The sequence below is a fragment of the Oppia nitens genome, unplaced genomic scaffold (genome assembly GCF_028296485.1).
Source record: "Oppia nitens isolate AA-2021 unplaced genomic scaffold, nextdenovo-longstitch-racon4-pilon3 scaffold6_pilon_pilon_pilon, whole genome shotgun sequence".
Taxonomy (NCBI): Eukaryota; Metazoa; Arthropoda; class Arachnida; order Sarcoptiformes; family Oppiidae; genus Oppia; species Oppia nitens.
This window is the reverse complement of record NW_026533250.1, coordinates 2,909,531-2,932,290: the sequence shown is the minus strand read 5'-3', so window position 1 is coordinate 2,932,290 and position 22,760 is coordinate 2,909,531. Positions and strand designations below refer to the sequence as shown.

At 24.9% G+C, this 22,760-nt stretch overlaps 2 protein-coding genes across 2 annotated transcripts; both read right to left on the bottom strand.

Annotated features, from left to right (window-relative positions):
- Positions 1-145: 145 nt before the first annotated feature.
- On the bottom strand, positions 146-6,275 carry LOC128962675 (uncharacterized). The gene is made up of 4 exons (XM_054309071.1): positions 6,160-6,275; positions 5,211-5,561; positions 3,837-4,047; positions 146-297 (listed from the first exon to the last, which is right to left on the bottom strand). Exons 1-4 carry the CDS (start codon positions 6,262-6,264, stop codon positions 158-160), a joined length of 807 nt encoding a protein of 268 aa, XP_054165046.1. The 5' UTR covers positions 6,265-6,275; the 3' UTR covers positions 146-157.
- A 1,354-nt stretch (positions 6,276-7,629) lies between these two features.
- LOC128962494 (iroquois-class homeodomain protein irx-4-A-like) lies at positions 7,630-8,685 on the bottom strand (the record flags this gene model as incomplete). Its single annotated transcript, XM_054308867.1, has 3 exons — positions 7,630-7,649; positions 7,727-7,868; positions 8,512-8,685. Coding segments are annotated over 3 exons (336 nt in total), but the record flags the coding sequence as incomplete, so codon positions are not given.
- Between the last annotated feature and the right edge of the window lie 14,075 nt (positions 8,686-22,760).

Here is a 22,760-nt window from a genome sequence, read left to right as displayed (position 1 = left end):
TTAATTGACAGATATATTCAATAATGTTTACATCACTATCTTGTATTGCAATCGCAGACAAACTATAATTTATTTACACAAACAGTCAGTCTTTTTAAAAGAGATGAATCAGCAGAAGAGTGTTTTTCATTGTGAATCCATTGCTGATAATGTGGTCCTACTTATGATTAGTTGTATTATTACTATTGTTGTCTTGTGTTTGATGAAGAACTCCAGAACCAATTGAATTGGTAAACAAGTGGTCACCACTTTCTGATAAATTTCTGTTTGCATTCATCCTAAAGTCGTTGGCATAAACTGTAATTAATAATATATTTTAAAACTTCGTTTCTTCAATATTTATATTTGTATTAAATTTGTTTGTTAGATAACCGATAAATTGATTTAATAGCTATCAACAATATTGGTCATATCATATCAATAAAAATAACAAAGTTTTCAATAAATATATAATCGAGAAAATATTAATAAAATTTGTAAATATTGTTTGACTAGTATTTAAATTATATACTATTAAAATAGCTTATATTACTGTAAAAATAAAATGATTTAATTATTTAAAACATTATTAAGCACACAGTTTATATGTTATAGAAGATTAATGACTGACTATTGTTTGAATTATATATTTTAATCATAAGAATTAAATATTTATGTAAAAGTGATTTAAATGGCTTTTTATATTTTATGGTATTTGATCAATGCTTAGGAAAAAAGCGCATAAAAGCAATTAGTTTTGTATGCAATTGTTATGTAAAATGCATTTGAAAAGTGTATCTAAATGTGAAAACAACTGCAAATTGAATTGAAATCGATTGAGAAGTGAGTTGTAATTTCTAATGGTTTGTTTGAAAAGGCGGTTATTATTATTATTAGAACCCATAATATATTTGCTATTTATATAATTAGGTCTGCATTTGAGATCTCAGAAACACTTAGAGATATGACTCAGAGTATCTCCTCCTACATCAAAATGGTCTAACATTTGATACACCAATTTATGGTTAATATAATATTAGATTCAATATGAAATCATAACCATTATAAAATATAAGCCATACATTTAGCACAGTTAGTCTTTTTTATGTCTAATGACAACCAAAACAGAGAGTCATAACATTGTCAAAACATAGCCATACCATGACGTGCATCCAATTTGGGGCAATGTATATGACAAGGACTGGGCTTTGGCTATAGATTGGTATCTCATTTGACAATCTCTTGCATGCATTCAGTAATTGCTTGACTACTACTAAAATTTTACTTCAATAATCGTAACTGACTATCATTTTTGTTGTCTCTCTCTCTCTCTCTCTCTCTCTCTCTCTCTCTAGAAAAGCCTAATAATTGTATTGAATGCATGCAATGGTTGCTATGCTATCAGTTATTTTGTTTTAAGTTATGCTTTTCTGTCCAAACATACATAACTGTGTAGTATTAGGCATAAAATTAATAAATTATTGCCATATATTCTGGTCAGTCATATGTATCGGACATTTGTTTTTCTCGTTGCTTTGAGTACTAACAATGTCTTTCCTCTTTATTACCACCGATACAATTGTTACGATAGTTTCCAATGATAAGCAAAATTCACTACAATATAGACATAATGGTAGTCGTATTACAGTAGTATTATACAAATAGCATTGTCATTATACTATACTACTAGTAATTTTTATTATTTAAAGATATGCTGCATTAAAATGCTATTGCCGTGTGAGTATAAAATTAGAAAATTATATATATATTACAAATGATAACATAAACCCTATTAAATTACACATCAAATAATTATAATTTTATTATAATTCAGAAAAGAATAATTACTTAATTTTGATTACAATGTAAATGACATGAAAATTATAAAATAATTTCTAATTAACTTTATAGTGATTTGTAATTTATAGTCAATTAAAATTTGCGAACTGATTAATAACATTATAATTGTATTGTATAACTCAATACATGTTTCTATGATAATGCTATTTGTTATGTACTGATTTAAATGTAATGAGGTCTACATTTATCTAATATCATAGATATGTCAATTCAATATATAATATTAGATAACAATCCATTCAAAATTACTTTTATAATATATATATATATACAGTATATATGTTTGTTATTTTGTGGCAAACAATGCAATAACAAATAATCCGTTAGAAGAGTGTGACTGTACTCTTGAGTGTCATTTATCACTCGACATAATGAGTATCATTGGATATCATTGTATATCTTTGTATTATTTCTTATATATATATATAATAAATATAAATAATAACCACTTATTGAGTCAAAGTTGAGACATTTGTATAACAAGTATTCAAACAATTGATATATAGATTACAAAACACAGTCTATCACTGAAGTATACGGTTATATTAAATTGTATTTATAATGTTTTAACAAAAACTCTGCAAATAAGTCATAAGTTGTCAGGAATTCCAGTGATTATAAAAATAAAATCTTTTTATAAAACATTTTTATTTTATTTTATACATATAACTGATATATACTTTACTATTTAAGATTTTTTTAATGTAGAGAAAAACATTAACATTTTGATTCTGTTTCAAGATTAATAAAATTTATAATATTCATCAAATATACATATAAATGTGCAAAAAGTAAATTTTGTAAATTTCTAGTAAGTTTAGTTTTTTTTTAATTTAATTGAATCCCTGTGATTAGTATTCCTGTAATACTCTTTTATAAAATCTAACATTTTTAAAAATAACATTTAATATTTTACAATATACTGGAATACTATAATATAATACATTTATTTAAAGTCAAATTGAAATAAATTACCGAGAAATTTTCTAAAAATTTTCTTAGAATAATTTATTCGATATTTCTATTCACCCATCTATAAATATCATCAAGTTTTTTGCAATAAAAATAAAACACATTTAATCATTCATTGACCAAAAGTGTGGCTCAAAAACCTGAATGAAACCCTACAAAACACACACACATACTTACACACACACACACACACACACACACACAMACACAGCATCACATACTATGGGATAGTGATCTGTTGTTTGTATTACCAAAAACAAGATTTTTGTTTTTGTTATATTTGTATTATTTTGGTTTCTTTCTTAAATAATTTCAAATATAAAGTTAACATAAATTTATTTTACAGATTAGATAAAATGTACAGAATATTAATAATGCATTTTATTTGAAAAAATATTAAACATGTCTTTCATTCAAATTGAGAGCATTTCTCAATAAATGACAATCCATTAGATATTTGCATAAATGTTGGCAATGAGTCAACTAATACTTGTTTTTCTTAATCAATACATTAAAGTTATCTTATGTTAAATCTCAATATATGTTTTAATTGTTAAAAACTTGTTTTTATATTAATTGTGAGACTTTTTAACAACACAACATCTGTATTAAAAAATAATAAAAAGAAATCACTGTTTATTGAGTAAGCCTTTTAAACTGTAAGTTCATTAATGCATTAATTAAATATCACTTAATCCTAAATTTAATATTTAGAAAAACTTTTATATAGTTTATATTATATTATTTTTTAAATTTATAAATATATTTTACAGATATTTCTAATATTCGATGTATTAGTAAAATGGGAAAAAGTTGTCTAATGTATTATGATATCAGTTTAAGTATTTGATAAAATACCAATAAATGTTTTTTAAACAGTTTTAAACAAAAACATACATAATCTGTAAGATTCAGTGATATTATTATATAAAAAATAGATCGTTAGGAAATTGGATCGACTCGATTGTAAATGTATGAAATGGGTCTCAAAATTAATCAATTGAATGATTGAAAAAAGTGTTTACTTTGAGTTGAATGAGTTGGCGGTGAAGTATTGCCATTGTGTGCCACTTGTTCTCCTCTGTTGCCAAAAGTGATTAATTTTGGTGATTCAACAACAGCACAGTTCACCTGTTCATGAGCTCCCAGTGCCGCTGCCAGTGCACCACTTTCCGAGCTAAGTAATTGCATGGACGCTAATTTCAGTGCTGGCGGTGTATGGGGTGGTGTGTCTGCCTATGTATACATTTTTATATTAAAAAAAATATTTAATATCCTATCATATTGTAATAGTTATACCATTACTACTATTATCAACTTAGAGATAAATTTATAACAAGTTATGTATAGTATCACATTAAAAAAAATTCAATTAAAAATAAATATTCATAGTTTTTCTCTAATGTTTTTTATATGAGTTTGTATTTTATAAAATTTTTAAAATCTCTTAAATATATTTTTTAAAGATTGTGTGTGATATTAAAAAGATGTGTTATTTTTGATGATCAAAACAACACTTAATTAAGAGCTAAATGACTGTAAACAGCAATTTTTTGAGTTACAAAAAATAATATCAAATGAAATTTGGCTTATCTTATGAAAAATCATTTGCAAATTGCAACTCAATATTATTATGCTTTTAAACTTCTAATATCAGTTTAATTCAAAATCTTGTTATCGATTTTGTTTATTAATTAATAAAAAGCAATGATTTAAAAAAACAAATATTAGCAAAAATTTAATTAGGATTAACTTTGTGTTAAAATAAATATTGTATACATTTGAGTGATCATTAATTCTCACTAAAGACAACAAAAAAACTAGATTTTAAAATAATTTTTAAATACTATTTAACTATTAGCTAACATATTATATGCTGTTGTAACGTATAATTGATTTTTTTGAGATATACGAATCAATAAATTAAAATTTTTTAATTATAAAACCATAAAAAATTAGTTTAAGCGATCAATAACATAGATAAATGTATCGTTTATCTACCACTAATTTATGTGTACTGTGTTTGCAAACTATTAATGTGCATCACACAATACATTTATTTATTTATGATACGGCTATTGAAAAATATTAAAATAATTGAAAAGTAAAAACATTTCTATATTTATCTCGAAAAGACAATTATAAAATAATTAGCTTTTAAGACAAATTCCTGTAATGACAACAAGTTTAGTCCCAAAACTAGCATTTAAACAATTTATACATTTTTTGCTACATTTAAACAATTTAAGTGCTTTCAAGAGACATAATATAATAGCTGTAAGACAGTTGGGTTAGCAATAAATCATTAGTAAACTTAAGGAAACATCAATTTTCCAATGAAGTCATAAATGGATAACTAGTGACCACTAAACAAAAGGGTTTGTCTGACACACACATACCTGAGGAGGTAGTGAAGTAGCCGATGACTGATGTGTAAAGTGTCGTCCAAATGATGACATATAGTGAGTGCCGTATGGGCTGACTGTTGCTGTTGTGTAGGGGTTATGCGATTGATGGGCGTGTGTCGGATGACACCAACCGCTCATATTAGAGACCACAGGAGTAGCTGACAATGGGCTGGGGTTGGGGTGCAAATTAGCCGAGAGGTGCAGTGAAGGCGCGATATTCATATTAGAGCCGAGAGTAGGGCTCGTATGAGATAATGGACTCTTTGGCTTATCTTCAGTCGCTGTTTCAGCTAATGACCAGATTTTAGGCTTCGTTGCATTGTTTACTGAATTGCATTTATCCTATTATTTTAAACAATCACTTAATATATTAGTTCATGTATTGTATCCGTAAATGTAGTAATAGTTTTTAGTACTAAAAGTTTTGAATCTATATTTAAAACACATGCTTTATATATAATAAACACATAAATCAAAAGTTTGTCTCAAATGGTGACATTTGTGGCCATAAATATATCTTAATATTATGCTTATATAAATTATATATTTAAAAAAAAATTATTTTATTATTAATTTATATATATTATGTTCAGTACAAAGACGAGTGCTGTGTTTGAGTGGGTTCCCCGTGTAATGACTTTTTTTTATTAAATTTTACTGATATTTGTGTCAAACAGTTTATTTTAATGTTAAAATTAATTCATAAAATATTTCCTTTAAAAAATACATATAAATATAGATTTAAGATAATATTAAATTTTAATATAAAATTCTGAGTTTTTATGAGTAAAAACTGTATACTCGTATATAACTTTTTTTTTTAAATGTTTGAATTATATGTTAAGCATTTTTTCATTTATGTTATTTATAACTACAGTACAGTATATACTGTACTATAAAGTGTATGTATGTGTGTCTATGAATGCCTATTAAGACTTACATTAAAATTATGGTGAAGAATATCATGATTTGTCGGACAGGCTGTGAGTGTATTGATTGTAGTGTTCATTATCGGTGGGATCGCACAGTTGGCCACCTTTTGCATAGAATGGCCTCTTAAGGAACTCTCAGACATATCTAACAAACAAAATATTGAAAATATTTATAAATATTTTACTTTTAAGAAAATGTGATCAACTTTTGAGATAAGAAATCAATTGAAATTATGTAAACAATGCTTAAATTGAAAAGCTTTCAAATATTTGTCATATTTGTTGTAAAAACAATCCGCAAGTGTTTGCAGTTAATTGAATATAATTGAAAAGTTTAAATATGTAAACATATAAACTATAAGTGTTTTTATTTGTGAGAAAACTGAAAGTCAAGTATTAGTGAATAGTGAGAGATAGGGAGAGTCAGGTCAAAGGTTGCATTGGGTCGACTCCTAACTATTACTCATACAAAAGTAGTTAGTGTTAGTAGTGATCAAAATGTTAGTTTTGTTTAAATTTATTTGAAAAAACTAAGAGAGTGACGATCACTTGGGATGACTGTCTAAGTCTGGTAAATGGGTTCCCACGTGTTGTGTATGTTTGCTGTGGACTAACCAGTGGTGAACCTAAGCTAAGGGCTTATGTATAAAATATATATTTTAAGACAACACACACACGAGTATCACTAATTCAGTGCACACATTGCCTCTCAATGGGTGATTGAGATGAATTCCAGTGCTGGCACTGTATGTCAGTGTAAGACACGGCTGGATATCTCATTCAAAGTTCTGGTTGAGCCATGATTTTGCATCTGTAATGACCAACCAGTGCTATGACTGCCACTACTACAACACTAACGACTGCTGTATATTAAACTGATTGCCTGTTCTTTACTTTTATAACAAACTGTTCACTAATTTTTGTCTGACATTTGATTTGTCAAAAGGAAGTTCTCTAAAGAATGATATGACTGAAGAATTTACTTGATTTACACACTAAATGAATGGACCCATTGCTTAGCACAGGGCTTGCCATCACTCATGTATGGCTCGAGCCCTAGGGGTGCAAGACATCAGTACTATATATGAGCTCTATATCTAATAATAATTAAGGACAGGGCTATCAGGGACTCACTTTAATTATACTAAAGGATTCACTTATAATTTAACCAAATATTTAAGACCACCTCTTAATGGCCATTGAAATATTTGTGGCATTCAATCATTTAATAACTTTTTTGAAAAACATAAGTTTGTCTCCAATTGTTGTAATTACAATACTATCAAAATATTGTAATTAATACTAACATAACATACACTCTGACTGACACCCAAAGCACTGGCGACGTAATGCCATACGAACGGTATGATTACGGTATTAGAAATATAATACTTAAATAATAATAAATATAATAAACATATAATTGTGAGACAATATGTCAATTCAGACCTTTTAATGAGTTCAAGTATTGGCGACTTTCATGTAAATCGTTTCTCAACTTTAATTGATTTATACTATCAATATTTGAATGATTATTATTATTATTATTATTATGAGATGACTGTTCATTTTCACAGATATTGTCGACTTTAGTATCGTTTTCCTCATCACTAGACATAATATCGTCGTCATTATCATCACATCTATTCCTTGGTTCCCACGTCATCTTATTCTCTTTTTTCAGTCGGCGCCGGGCGTTTGCAAACCACGTCGATACCTGTGCTCAACACATACAATATATATATTATATATATATTACATTCTTTTAAAAACATTTATATAGCATTTGCAATGTTTGAAATCACATTTTTCTAATAAAAAAAAATTTCCAAATGATTTACAAACTCATATACTAAATAAAATTTAAATAAAATAAAAAAGTTGTATTTTAGTTAATAATAAAGTTATAAAATTTGTAAAACTGTTAATACAATTTTATAAATATTTTGTCAAAACACAAATTCAATTTAATTTGTTATTCAGATAATAACTTAAATTGTTTTTATATTATTTTGTATTGTATGTACACTAACATGACTTGAGATTACAGTATAATAAACTTTTAAAATCCGAACATATATTTTCTATACAAACAACAATAAAAAGTAATTTCAAAGTTAATGCTTTTTTCTAAATAAAAAAATATATTTGAGTTTTTACTGTATGTTACAATCGGACAATTTTTATAGTTTATTCTTCCCAACAAATAATTAGTTTTAAAGGAAATTTGAATCACTAAAAAATTAATTTACATAAAAGTCTATAAAAGTGTTACCAAAAAAGTTATTTAAGTAATCAGATAACAACTTTGTTTACATTTGTATTAAATATATAAAAATTAGAAATAAAATAAGACTCACTTGAGTTAAAGTCATTTTTGTAATGATAGCTAACATAATCTTTTCTCCTTTAGTTGGGTACGGATTTTTCCTGTGCTCACTAAGCCATGCCTTCAAAGTGGTAGTGGAATCTCGGGTAACATTCTTACGTCGGGCCACACCATCCATAGTGGGATATCTTTCCCCATATGGACTGTATATGGGGTCATAGAGGTAGCACGTGGTTTGAGGCAAAGGGCCCCAACCATTACCATTCATGTCTTTTAGATCGTATGGATTTCCCTGTTTTATGTTTACTTTATATAAATAAAATGTTTATGACTTTTACAGAAATACTTACAAATGAAGAATAGAAAGGATTGGTTCCTGAGGTATAAAAAGAGTTTTGTTCGGAATATGACGAGCCATAAATGCCTCCGAGTCGAGGATAACCTGATATTAAACGGGAATCATAGGGAGTGGTCAGAGCACAGACTGATGATGTCGACGGAGATATTGGTGTTGCTGTCAGACCAACGTTTGGCGACAAATGATTTTCTTCATTTGCATTTAAACTCATAGTTGGAGTATTATTTGCATTAGTTGTATGACTACGAGAATCAGTGCCCGCACTGGTAGCACAACACGGAGAGTCTGTAGTCGAGCTGTTTGTATTGGATGTCATTAATGAAAGCTATGATTTACAAACAAACAAAGTTGTGGTAAAAGACAATTTAGGCGACACTTAAATTAGTTCAAACAAATGAAAATCAAAGCAATCATTCAAAAGGTTTGATTGAATACTGAATCAGACATCTGGTGTTTCATTGCATTCAATGATTTTTATTACTATCGCTATTGGATTTCATAGCAGACTAACAGTCAGTCAGTCACTGGAATCAAGAAATCATTTGAACACAACTACCAGTCATTCATTTTCATAGATTTACTGCTTATTGTCTAAAACTGGTGGTTAGGCTCATCTAACAACTCCCTGAGCTATGACCGCCTATACTGAGAATGGGAATGACATCATTGTTTTACATTACTGTTCATGTCATTCATACTATTAAATCCAAACTAATTTAATATCTTTTTAAAGTACAATGTTTTAAAAAATTATATATAATATTACATAATACAATAAAATATAAATATCAAATACACTATATATATATATATATATACTGTATACAGGTACAGTATATATATATATATATTTGCTTAAACAAATTTTTTAAAATTAGTTTTTGTAAATGTTTTGAAAAATGGGTTATTTATAAACTTTTTATTTTGTTGTGTTCTAAAAATGTAAAACACACTTATACTGTAAACCCTATATCTTATTAAATGAAATAATATATTACATCTAAACTATAAATAATAAAATCATTATCAGTTGTCATACTTGTGTATATCATAAAAACTATATTAAATAAAAGATTGCATTTGTTATATTTAATTTTCACTTTTAAATAAATTCATTTTGTTATTTATCAAAATTAAAAAAAATATATTTATATATAAATCCATAAATTCCTTTATGTATATAAATATCATGATATAATTTATAAATGACAAGATAATAAGCCAACAAACTTTATAAACTTGTTTTTTATATAAAACATTTTGTAATAAATGCAATGATTAGTATAATTTTGATATAACTTTTTTATTATCATAATTATCATAAATCACTGTTTAATCACATTAAATGCATTTAAATAAACAAATATATTGTAATATATAAATATATAGTAATTTGTTTAATAAAACGGATTTATTACTAATTGATGTTTAAAAGCAATCCATTTTACCTGAGATGACAGTTGTTGTTGTGACTGACAATGATAGTCAACAAATCCAGTGTAAGGCATACTATACTACAGTATATGTTTTGTCTTATATGTTGATTAAATTATTGGACAAATATTTGTATGTCGTTTTGAGGATTATTAGTGAGATGAGAGACAAGTGATGTTTAATTCAATTATTATTAATAAAAGACTTCATGAGTGATGACATTAATAAAGTTGTCAAACGAGTCATATATTTGATAAAGACTAGTCATTCATAGCGTTTAATAGTTATATATAAGACGTTTTATTGAGATTATGTGATATATTGTGACACTAACTATCAAAACACTATCATTGATAACATATGTAATAATATTGATATTTTGTATTCGATAAACAATACAATAATTTATTATTACTATTAAAACTTATTATTACAATATAACAAAGTATTTTATTATAATAAATATAAAAGTATATAAATATAAACTTAATAAAATAAATTTTTCTTAACTTATAAATAACAAAAATAAAAAGTATATAAATTAATGATATGTCTTGAAAATAAATGTTTAGTTGACTACAGAATTTGATAACAAAATTTAATAAAAAAAAATATTAAAATTCTTTTAATATATATTTGACAAAATTGTGGTCATTTATTATCATCAAACACGTTATCTTACATAACATACCATATATGTGTCCAAAATTAAGGCATTACATTCACCACATTAATGATATCATCAAAAAATACAATATATAGTTGTTGTAAATGACTTGAATGTGAGGTTGAAAAGTTGCAAACATTGTTTAAAATAATAAATAACACAAAAATTATAGCTGATTAGTATCACTAATGTAAGCAAACAAATATCAATACAATATTAAATTTTATACGGTTGTTAAATGAGAGTAAACACAATTGACGATATAATACATTAATAAGAGGTGGGATTTATTTTTTATGTAATAGCTTTTACACAAATATTATTTTTTCAATGAGTGGTTCATTTGGTTGTATGAAATATCACATGAATTTGAAACTTTAAAATTAAATCCCATATTTATTTTGCAAATACAAAGCGTTATCTTTTTTCAAAACATTACTGAAAACCATGGCTTTGGTAGTGTTTACTGTTTGTAAGCCCCTGTCAGTGTTGGTCTGGTTAGCCCTCTGGGCGTATAACTGCATATTTTATGCACACATGATATCGATTTTTTACACAACCAAACACTGATTGATGACTGCCTGCACTCCGCCCTAACCCGCGACTTGAAAACGGCATACAATGGCACACATTGTTGACGAGGAAATTGCTTTCATTCACCACTTACTCACTCTTTAGTGTATTTCCTCTTTCTATCTCTTTCTTTGGATGACTGCCTGTCCCCTCACTTATCAATAATTGTAAACCAATTTTATATTTAATTATTTCAATGTTTATTTTCAATTACTTATTGTCACATTAATATTACAATTTCTTAAAAATTACTTAATTATCAAAGTATTTATAACATAAAACATAACATTAAAAACAATAGAAAATAACTATTATTTTTGATGATATTTTTCTCTCTATTTCTCTTTGAGACCATTGATCTCAAATACACCTAAAATTAGAAACACATTTATTTCAATTTTATGCCTTATCTGTCAGGTTTTACCTTTAAATACTAGTCTTATCAGTAAAAGTTCACATGTCTTATATACCCACAAATATAATGTAATGTTATTTATTAATTAACGATTTAATCAGTTATTATTTTTATTATAATCAGTTTAGTTTTATATGACATTTTAATGAATCAAACTATACTGGCTCTTAATTATTAATTTGATTTACTATATAGTAATATCTTATCAATTAAATAAATAGTAAATATTGTATAAAATCGTGTTTCGTTAAAATTAAACACATATCATAACAAACTATCAATGATTTTACAGTTTATAGCAATTTACGATAACATCTTATTTAACTAAACTTTTAAAAAAAATATTTTTTCGCACATTATTACTTAATTTAATTAAACATTATAATTTGTGATATTATTATAAAAGTAGCAAATATTTTTCTTTTAATTAAAATAAATAATTGAATATATATATATATGTTAAAACAGTATTTATAATTTTGTCATTATAATTATTTAAAGTTTTAAAAATAACTTGAAATTTAAATAATTTTTTATTGTATCAAATTTTCAGTGTTTGGCAAATATTGTGATAAAAGTTTTCATTAAAATTACAACCGTAACTAAGTTTCAATATAACTTAACTGGAGTCACATTATAATCTATAAATTTTTATTTTAATATTTTAAATTATATTAAATTATAAATTGTATTAAATTTAAGTAATTAACTTAACGATTCGTGTAAACAATAGGTTCTAATAAATGATCTACAATTAATTTATTTGTTTTTATTTAAAAATTGTGATAAATATCTAGAAATTTTCTATTTGTCCAACATTATAATTAATATTTTAACAATTAAAATTTATGTTTTAAATAAATGTTTATTTATGTTGAAATTAAATATAGTAAAATTTATAATTTTAATCAATAAACTCATCAACAATAAATTGACTCTTAATTTATTTACATTAATAGCAAAACATTAAGAGTGATTCCTATACTTAGAGTTCGGGCAACTTTCCAAGGCAGGAAAGTTCCCTAATAAAATCCCTCCAATTTTCGCTAAAAATAGGAAAAATATTTTATTTTCTCTACTTAGCCCATTAGAAAGAAAAATACGATATGTTTCATATTTTTACAATAAATAATAACAGAACATATTTTCTTGCATAAAATTTTATTAAAATATTTAAAAATAAATTTAGTGAAACTATTTAATAATAACACTCAAAACACAGTTTAATACAATATTTGTAATTCAAATCTTATAATAAAATTTGTGATTTAGTGTTAAATAGAAGGTAATACATGAAAATTGTTTCCCTATGAATTCCCAGGGAGCAGAAAAAATGGGAAACTTTATCATATAAAACGATGGATGGAATTTGTCCGAACCCTATTTATACTATAGTTTATTTTATTTGTTGTTTATTTAATTCATTACCGTAATATTATATAATTTTAACTATAGATTTATTTATACAATATTTTTTAATCACAAATACTGTATACAAAACATCATTTATTCATTCTAGACATTGGCTCTAAAAGTTACAAAATAAATTGTATTTTTTTGTAAATAAATTGATAATTTCAACTTTTATTTTGTTGTATAACTGATCAGTATTACTGATTATTCTGAAAGATGGATAAAATTGAAAATTAAAAATCAATAAAAAAATTCTTTTTATATTTATCAATTAATATATTAAAAATACAATTTGCTACAATATAATTGTAAAATAATGTACAAGTCTTTTAATTTATGAAATAATTAATTTTACAAAAAGTAATTTACTTAATTGTAATAAATGTTGTTAAATATTTAAACACAACTTATAAATAGAAATTGAAATCATTTATGACTTATTGAAAGTGTCATATAAATAGATAGTAAATGGTTTGGGAATAATTAGAGATACAATTTCTAGTATATGTGGAATCCATGGGCTTTAGTGATCAACTGTTTGTCCATTGAGTGTTAGTTACTTGAGCTGCAGCTGCTATGCTTTAATCATATGTCATATCAGTGCTGAATGTTTAAAATCCTCTTTTAATTGCTATGAAACGACATTCAAGAGAAACAAGACATCGATTCTGTAAAAAGTAGTAATAATTTACTACATAAGCAATGGTTTTCTTAAGTCAAATGTCAACGAATAAGAAAATTTTGTCTAAAAAATACATATATTATTGTAAATAATGTGAAGAGTGGAGTAAAATGCATGCAAAGTGTACTTAAGTGGTGTGTCATTGAGGACAGGGAGAGGACAGTGTGTTGTGTTTGTAAAGGACAGAACATACGGTAATTCCATAGAAAAACAGTTTATACTAAGGCTTTGTCAACAGTCAACACAATCATTCTTAGGGAGACGTCATATGAAACCTAAGGCATAGGCAGACCATCACTGGGAGACCAGGAGAGAGAGAGAGAGAGAGAGAGAGAGAGAGAGAGAGAGAGAGAGAGAGAGAGAGAGAGAGAGAGAGAGAGAGAGAGAGAGAGAGTAAGGATACTTTGGTTCATATGATTGACTATAGTTGAGTCATATGAAGAATTTGGTTGTATTGGTCACCACATACCGGGCTGTCGTCTCTAATACGAGTCTCTACTATATTACAGTTCCTCTGATTTATTTGAGTGTCAATTTCTGAAGTCAGGGATTTCCTGCCAGTGCTATGTTTGCTATAATCCAATGCATAAATGCTTTCATAAAATGTTTGGACTGTCATATTACTTGATGGCACCCCTGATATTGATCAGTGATGTTTGATGTAAGACATGTAATCAGTTATTTACGCACACAGAGGTGGTCTATCCCCATACCCCCTTTCCCCTCTATCTATAACCTCAGTTTATATACTTTTTATTTGTTGTATATTTGTTTATTATTATATATATTATTTAAACATAAATTAATGCAAAAATAGTAATTCATTTGTTTGTTATTCTGTTGTGATGTTATCTGTTAGTAAAAATGCTTATCATATTTGCATCGATAATCAATTTAAGGATTTGTAACAAATTTTTGTTTTGTTTAGTAAATTATTTTTTAATATATTATTTCAGAATCTAAAACACAGTAAACATTGACACATAAATTTCTGAATTAATTTTGATGCTGTTATTTATGATGCTTTGATTTTTTTTTCTTAGCCTAACAAATAGTATTTGAAACTATTTTAATCCCTTATTACTGTTAGACCCCTAAGACATCACTGAGACATCATAAATATGATACAATGTATATATTTGTAAGTATTAGTAATCTATACACATATTGTCCATGTTTTACATAGTTCTGACCAAATCAGCACTTGTATCTAAAACACTGATATAGCAATGCAAACAATATGGTTACTGTATTACTGGTCATAGTCTAATAATACAAAAATAGTTGTGTCGTATAATTATTTTCCTACTTATTATTTATACCTCAAAAATAGTTCGTTTCACAAAATTATTATTTTTTATATGTCTGTCGTGTCATTGCTTGTTAATATACTGTCTGTTCTTTGACACAACTGTCCAATGAGTGCCACAATAGTAATGATAATAATTTTGGTGTAGAATTAAGTGAAAAGATTTTGATATGCGATAAAAGACAACTTGTTTTGCACTGAAATATACACTTTGCTATACATAATGATAACTATAAGCTATTCGTGTGTAAGTTTCCTGTAATTTTTTGACAGCATTTTTATTTTGATTTTTCTAAATTATATCAAAAAACAGATTGACAGAAAACTTTTGTTGTCTAATATTTTGTGATAACTTACTTGATTGTTAACTTATGTTAAAACTAATTGTATACTTATAAATATGTTTGGTTTAGTTTGCCGCTCAATCAATGAGTTTGTTTAAGTACACGAAAATTGTTGGTTATATTTCAGAAAAAATTAATTAAAAACTTAAAAATAAACTTTTATTTTATTTTATTTTCTAGTTTGACAACACTATAAAATGCAATTAACTTATGTTGTTGTTATTATTACAGTATTATTATTATTGTTTTACTGTAATTAAGTTTTTTAAATAAATATATATATATATATATTTAAAATTTTGAATGATATCCATTGCATTCCGTGACTGACTGTTAATAACAATGACAATTACAGTTGATATAACCAATGATATTAATAAACACACAATTTTGTTTTAAACCTGCTTTTAAAATGTTGTTGTATATTATTTTTTCAATATTTTACGCAATTATGTTTTATGTTATCTTCAAAAAGTTGCCAAATTTATTATACTATATATTAAATGACTTGTTTTGATAGACAATATGACAGAATGATTGACATATTTTAATTAATTTCTATTTATTTTTGTTATAATGTATTATCAATTGCTTGACAATAATGACAAATAATTAAAAAATAAAATATATGTAGACTTATGTTTAAATAAATTATACAATTATTCACTGATTAATTTTATGCTCTCATTTTCATTTGTTTCATGTCTTAAAATATATTTTTCATTTGTATTTATTTTTATTATAGTATTTATATTTATTTTTTGAAATATTTTAATTGAAAAATGATGAAATTGCTAAAAACCCTATAAATTTAAATAATAAAATAAATATAATATTTAATTTATAATCTAAGAGAAAAAGGATAATTTTTATTTGAATGTTTAAAAATTTATTACAACATTGGTTTTTCTCAATCTTAACCATTAATGCAATATTACTTAATTTTTTGTTTGTTTTTTATTAGTAGCAAAACATGTTATTATCAAATATCATATATATATTTACAAAGTAATTGGTAAAACATTTTTGATTTAAAGCCTTTTCAATACAGCTGTTACACAACAAGTCAATTGTAAAACTAAATAGTTATCGCTATAAATGACAACAATGTCTAAAAAAGTCCACTCAAATCTCTAAGTATTATATAATAATTGATGTGAAAATTGAAAATTTAACATTAAATATATTGGAAAATCTATTGATATAAGTTAGGCATCACTGGTAGATATTGTGCTCAAGCAATGCAATAATAGTTTATTACAATAGCATTCACTAGTGTTTAAGGTTTAGGTTTAGATTTTGATCGATCAGTCATTTGATTGAACGAAATCTAAAAAACTTTTCACTAATCTCTCTCTCTTTCGGTATTTTTGTTATTAAAAAGTGAAAACTTGTGTACAAAATATAATAATAATATAAAAAGTTGTGTTTAATATTTTTTGACACATTTTCATTAGTGTCGACATATGGACGGACAGTGGACTCCAAATGTATTACTAATAACTTGATGTCTAACTTATGTTTGTTTGTCAACTCTACACTTGTTTTCCTTTTTTTGTGATTTATTGCTAATAATATAATAACATATTTTTCAATAATAATTTATTTTAAAATTTTGAATTTAAATAAATGATAATTAAAACTTTTAATCAACTATTTGGTCATTATATACAATACATTGTATAGTAGATTATATTGATTTGCACTGTATTTAAGGGCTGAACTTTTTACATTTTGTGACACAATATTATTATTATTATAAATAATTTCTTATATTTTGATTAATAATTATCATTTAACTGAATTTCAAATCTTAAAAATTCTATTGTTATTTTTAAAGATGCATTTTGTAAATAATTTTTATATTAAATATAAAATAATATTTCAGAGAATATATCGGAAAAACTAAATCAAATATTAGAAAATTATTTACTAATTGATATACTGTATATATATATATAATAAATCAAATTTTTAAAATATAATTTGTTTATACAGTAATTATAAACTTTGAACAAAACATTTACGATTTTAAAACAATTGTAAAGATTTATAAAAAAATGCATTTTTCTATGAATTGCTTTTCACAACTAATTTTTCAAATTTAGTATTTTTCTGTAGTTTTAAAATAATATTAACATATTTGAAGTCACATCTGCCATCTCATAACAACATTAATAACTTGTTTTTCAATCATTTTTAATAATTTCCTTTATTATAAAACTTATTATTTAAATTAGAATTAAAATATTTATTATATTTAATATTATAATTTTAATTTTTATGTTACAAATTTTTTTTAAATAAATTTTATATATTACTAAAATATTTCATATTTTTTATACTATTCGATTCAAAGTTCAATTTAAACTATTTTTGATTTATATATTTATCAAATAATTTTTTTTAGAAATTGTTTTAAAAATAATATTTAGATTTAATATATTATAAATTCTACATAAAATTAATATTTATAATTTTTTGTTGCTTTAAAATTTATTATAAAGTTTGTTTTATGTCATTGTAAATTAAATTATTGTGTATATTATGCAAATATTTTTTAATATAAATCTAATAAATTTTTTAAACTAAACAACATGTAAAATAAAAAATACATTATATAAAAATAAAATATATAAATTAAAATTAAAATTTTATAAAGACTTATATCACTATAAAAGTACATTAAAATAATACGAAAATTATTTGAAATCCAAAGATGAAACTACTGAAAAAATTATGTAAATTTATATTACATTAAAAATATAATGCTTTTTAACTAATTGTCAATTCATAACACGTTTATTTGAGACATATAAGCAAATAAATTAATGAATGAATGAGAAAAAGACGGACAGGAGTGGAAAAGGGAGAGTACAGTACATTGGAGTCTATATGTTATGTGTGCTGAATGTGTATATGTTTAGCACTGGTTTAGGTATGTATTAGTCAATTGATGGCACATTCATAACATTCATTGAAAAGACCAGAATTTCTAATAAAATTCTTGTTCTTTGGCTTATATGAGACACAACTCGACATCGATTACAACACGAGTCATATTTAGCCCGAATTCCTGTTACATAATAGACTTGACTTAAGATTTAATAAAATAAATGCATTGCTTTGCGAGGGGTAGTAGTGGTGTATAACTCCATTAAATGACTTTTCCCTCTTATCGCACATTAAATCTACTAAAACAGTGCAATAACTGGCTTTTAGTTATGAATCTCCAGTGCCAACGATAGAGATAACGCCATAATATAATCGTATATCACATCAGTCTATGTCTAATACATGCACTCCCTGTGCCAACAGTACCAACAATATCACTGATCAGTACATCCCTCTCACTGTTTGGTGTCGATGTCATTGTTTTGAATTACGGTTATTGCTATCTATATAAGCAATAATCCGGTTCACTATTGGTAATGGTCTCATACATTACATGCACTTTAATATTGTATTTTGTAAATAAACTAAAGCTTAGATATTATAGCATTAATTTATTAATATTAAACAATTTTATTGTCCCTTTTTATATACAAACGACTAATTCAACACAAACTTTATTTCATACAACTCTCTCTCTCTCTCTCTCTCTCTCTTTCTTTCTTTCTTTTTCTCCAATACTACGGATGTTTGTCATCATCTTAACAAACGGACAGTTAGATTGAAAAATAAGTGTAAATGTTTGCTTTGAATGAGAAAAGCATCAGATTTTACATTAAGCCAAACATTATGTGAGTTGAATGCAGTCAAAGATGATAAAGACTGGCATTCAATGAATGGTATGTTTGCAGTGAGTTTGCAGAAGTGCTTACTTTATCATCCGATGTGAAAGTAGTGCCAGTCATTGGTCTCATTCATGAATTTTAATGCTTTTCAATGCAAGTGATGGTGAGGTCAGACAATGTTTAACATGAGATGACAGTAAAGTCTAACAATTCATACAACATATCGTCATTCGGTATGTTTCACATCAAAAAATCAAATTATAACACAATATATTGGTTTTTAGGACTACAGTTGTCAACAGAAACTCAATTATTGCCAAAAACCAGATCTAATATCACTATCACTCATAAACCGCCACTCAATGCATACGTCAGTCGACTTTAGCAACACTTATGAGTCCACATATTGAGGTGTTGTGTCATCCCTTCAATTATACTTTCAAATTATTAATACATCGATTCTATTGACCGTATTGTCGTCCCCACCACTCATTCATATCAGTGCTCTCTCTCTCTCTCTCTCTCTCTCTCTCTCTCTCTCTCTCTCTCTCTCTCTCTCTCTCTCTCTCTATGTGTCCCTCTTTACACAAAACTTTCAATTTATTGACTTTCACTATAACTTAACAGTCATACCGATTGATACAATTTAATGTAAATGAGATCTCATTTGATAGCATCTGTTTATAAAATAAAATCCTAGAGATTAGTACTGTCTATAAAATTTTTAATATAACTATTATTATAGTCTATATTTTTATATTATTATGTTAAAATTTCAATAATATATTAAAATATAATTTATATATTAATAAAACAAATAATTGCATAAAATATTTTATTATATTAATATGAGTATATTATTTTTAAACAAAAATATTTATATTATAGTAAAACGGGGTTGTATTTAATAAACAATATTTAAATTTGAGATATTGTAAATATTGAAATTAATTTATACATACATATAATAGTGAAATAAATGCATGAAATAATATTAATTGATATTAAATTATTTTATATTCATTGGTTTTCGTGTTTAGTTTATCGATGACAGAGAAGCCATATTACATCAATGTTTACCGGGAAAGTCAATCAGATCTCTACTAAACTTTTGATCTGATGGTAATTTCAGTCAATTATTCAACAATAAAGTGCTTCAATAATAGATAACATGTTTCTAAATTATTTTCTGATTTAACCGGGACATTTCAAAAACTAACTTGAATCTAAACATGACCTGGACATGACCTGGACATGACCTGGACATGACCTGGACATGACCTGGACATGACCTGGACATGACCTGGACATGACCTGGACATAATTTTATAACAGATATAGCTTATCAATTTAGTAAATGATTTAAGTAATTATTTTTAACTATTAATATATAAATTTATTATTATATTAAATAGTAATCGAAATATATTTTGAATATTTAATATCTCTTTTATTATATCATTTGGAAAACTAATTTAATGTAAAATTAAGTTCTAAGTAATTCTCAATAGATGTCAGTATTACATAATAAGTTTACCGTAATTTTGCCGATAATTTCTCTAAAATCAAGAAAATTATATCATTTTAAAAAATATTTCAATGAAACAAATTTTTTATAAACAATAAAAACATTACAAATTAAATCTCATTTGTTTCTGTTTTATTGTATAAGTTGTTGTATTAATAAAGTGTTTCATACTATAAGTGATTTATGTAGAAATCAGTCATTTCTTACATAAGTATTGAAAATTTTCAAATTACTTTATAAAACTTTAAGTATAAAACTATTTGTTTATTTAATATCTTATTTTATTATTATTATTATAATCATTCCATTGAAAAGAAGAAAATATATATATACTCTCTCTCTCTCTATATATATATATATGAATCACTTTATGTTTTTGAATGTACTGTACTTTAGATTTTGATAAAAAATAATAAAATGTAGAAAATAAATGCTAAGTTATAAACAATATTTACTCTGATGTTAAGCTTGTGATTGAATATTGGGAACCATTTATATTTAGACAGTATATCCTTGAATTCCCATCAATTCTTAGGTTTAACTCGACTTTAATTTGATTAAAAGTTTCTCAAAATTAAAATCAATGACCAAAAGTTTATTATATTTTTTAAACATTATTATCATTACTAAAAATAAAATGTACAGTAATTAAAACGAAGTAAACTTAAATTAATGTAAATTAAAACAAAACGTGAAACTTAGACTAAATCTAATCTAGACTTCATTGTCTACACTTGTTTTACCGGTAAACTACTACTAACATACTATTTACCCACAAATAAGTTATGTAATTAATTTTTAAAAATACAATAATATCCTAAATTTTATTTATAAGTGTTCTGGAAATGCTAGCTTACAATTAGTGTATAATATTTCTTATCTATCATCATATTCTTGTATATATTTTAGATAAATAATAATAAATATTTAAGTAATAAGTAGTGTCTTGATTTCCAACTAAAAAAATTATTTTGTCGGTTCAACGCTTATAACTGGGACTTAGTATGTCCACCGAAGTTGACCAGTGGACGCTATTTCCGAAATTTTATTATAACTATAAATAACTATTTGTTGGGTTAGAAACTATAAAAACTTATAAATAATTATTTCATTGATTTTGAAAAATATAAGCATTAATTTGTAAAATATTGCACAAATATATGTAAAAACAAAAAGTAATAGTTATATAAATTATATAAAATCTGTAAACTGTTATCAACTCATCTTACTTTTTTAACAATAGAAATAATTAGTTTATTTATATAAACCATTTTTGTAAATATGCTGAAAACAAGTGAATTATATATCTGTTGAAATATTTATAAGATAATAAATAACTATTTCAATAACTATTTGGCTTTTTTGGCAATTATATACAACTATTTAATACAGTTTAAATAACTATTTTAACAACTATTTGACTTTTTTTAGCAACTATTATAACAACTATTTAATAGAGTATATAAAATTATTAATCAATACACTAGTAATAAGTTATATATAAGTTTTGCTTACTTTGTGGTCACAACTTTGTCGACAACTACAAAAAAACTTAATAAATTAATAAGTAATAAGTATTATAAATAAATAAGAAATTACTATATATTAATACTATATAAATACTGTATATCATATATAATTTATAATAATATATAACAAAAAAATTATTTTAATTATTGATATATTTGATATACTGTATAGTGTAGTATATCTGTAAATACAATATAAATTTGACAATAAGTTTATTAATGTTAAGAATTGTATTGAGTCTGTAGTGTCGTCTATGAGAAGGTCTTCAAAGTTGTGATACTTTTTTGTTG

Excerpts from the sequence above, each read along its gene's own strand:
- LOC128962675 (XM_054309071.1), bottom strand. The coding sequence starts at position 6,264 with ATGCAAAAGGTGGCCAACTGTGCGATCCCACCGATAATGAACACTACA. Across the intron at positions 5,562-6,159 it reads TTCTTCACCATAATTTTAAT|GATAAATGCAATTCAGTAAA; the intron begins GTAAGTCTTAAT and ends TTAAAATAATAG. Across the intron at positions 298-3,836 it reads GCCAACTCATTCAACTCAAA|TTTATGCCAACGACTTTAGG; the intron begins GTAAACACTTTT and ends TATTAATTACAG.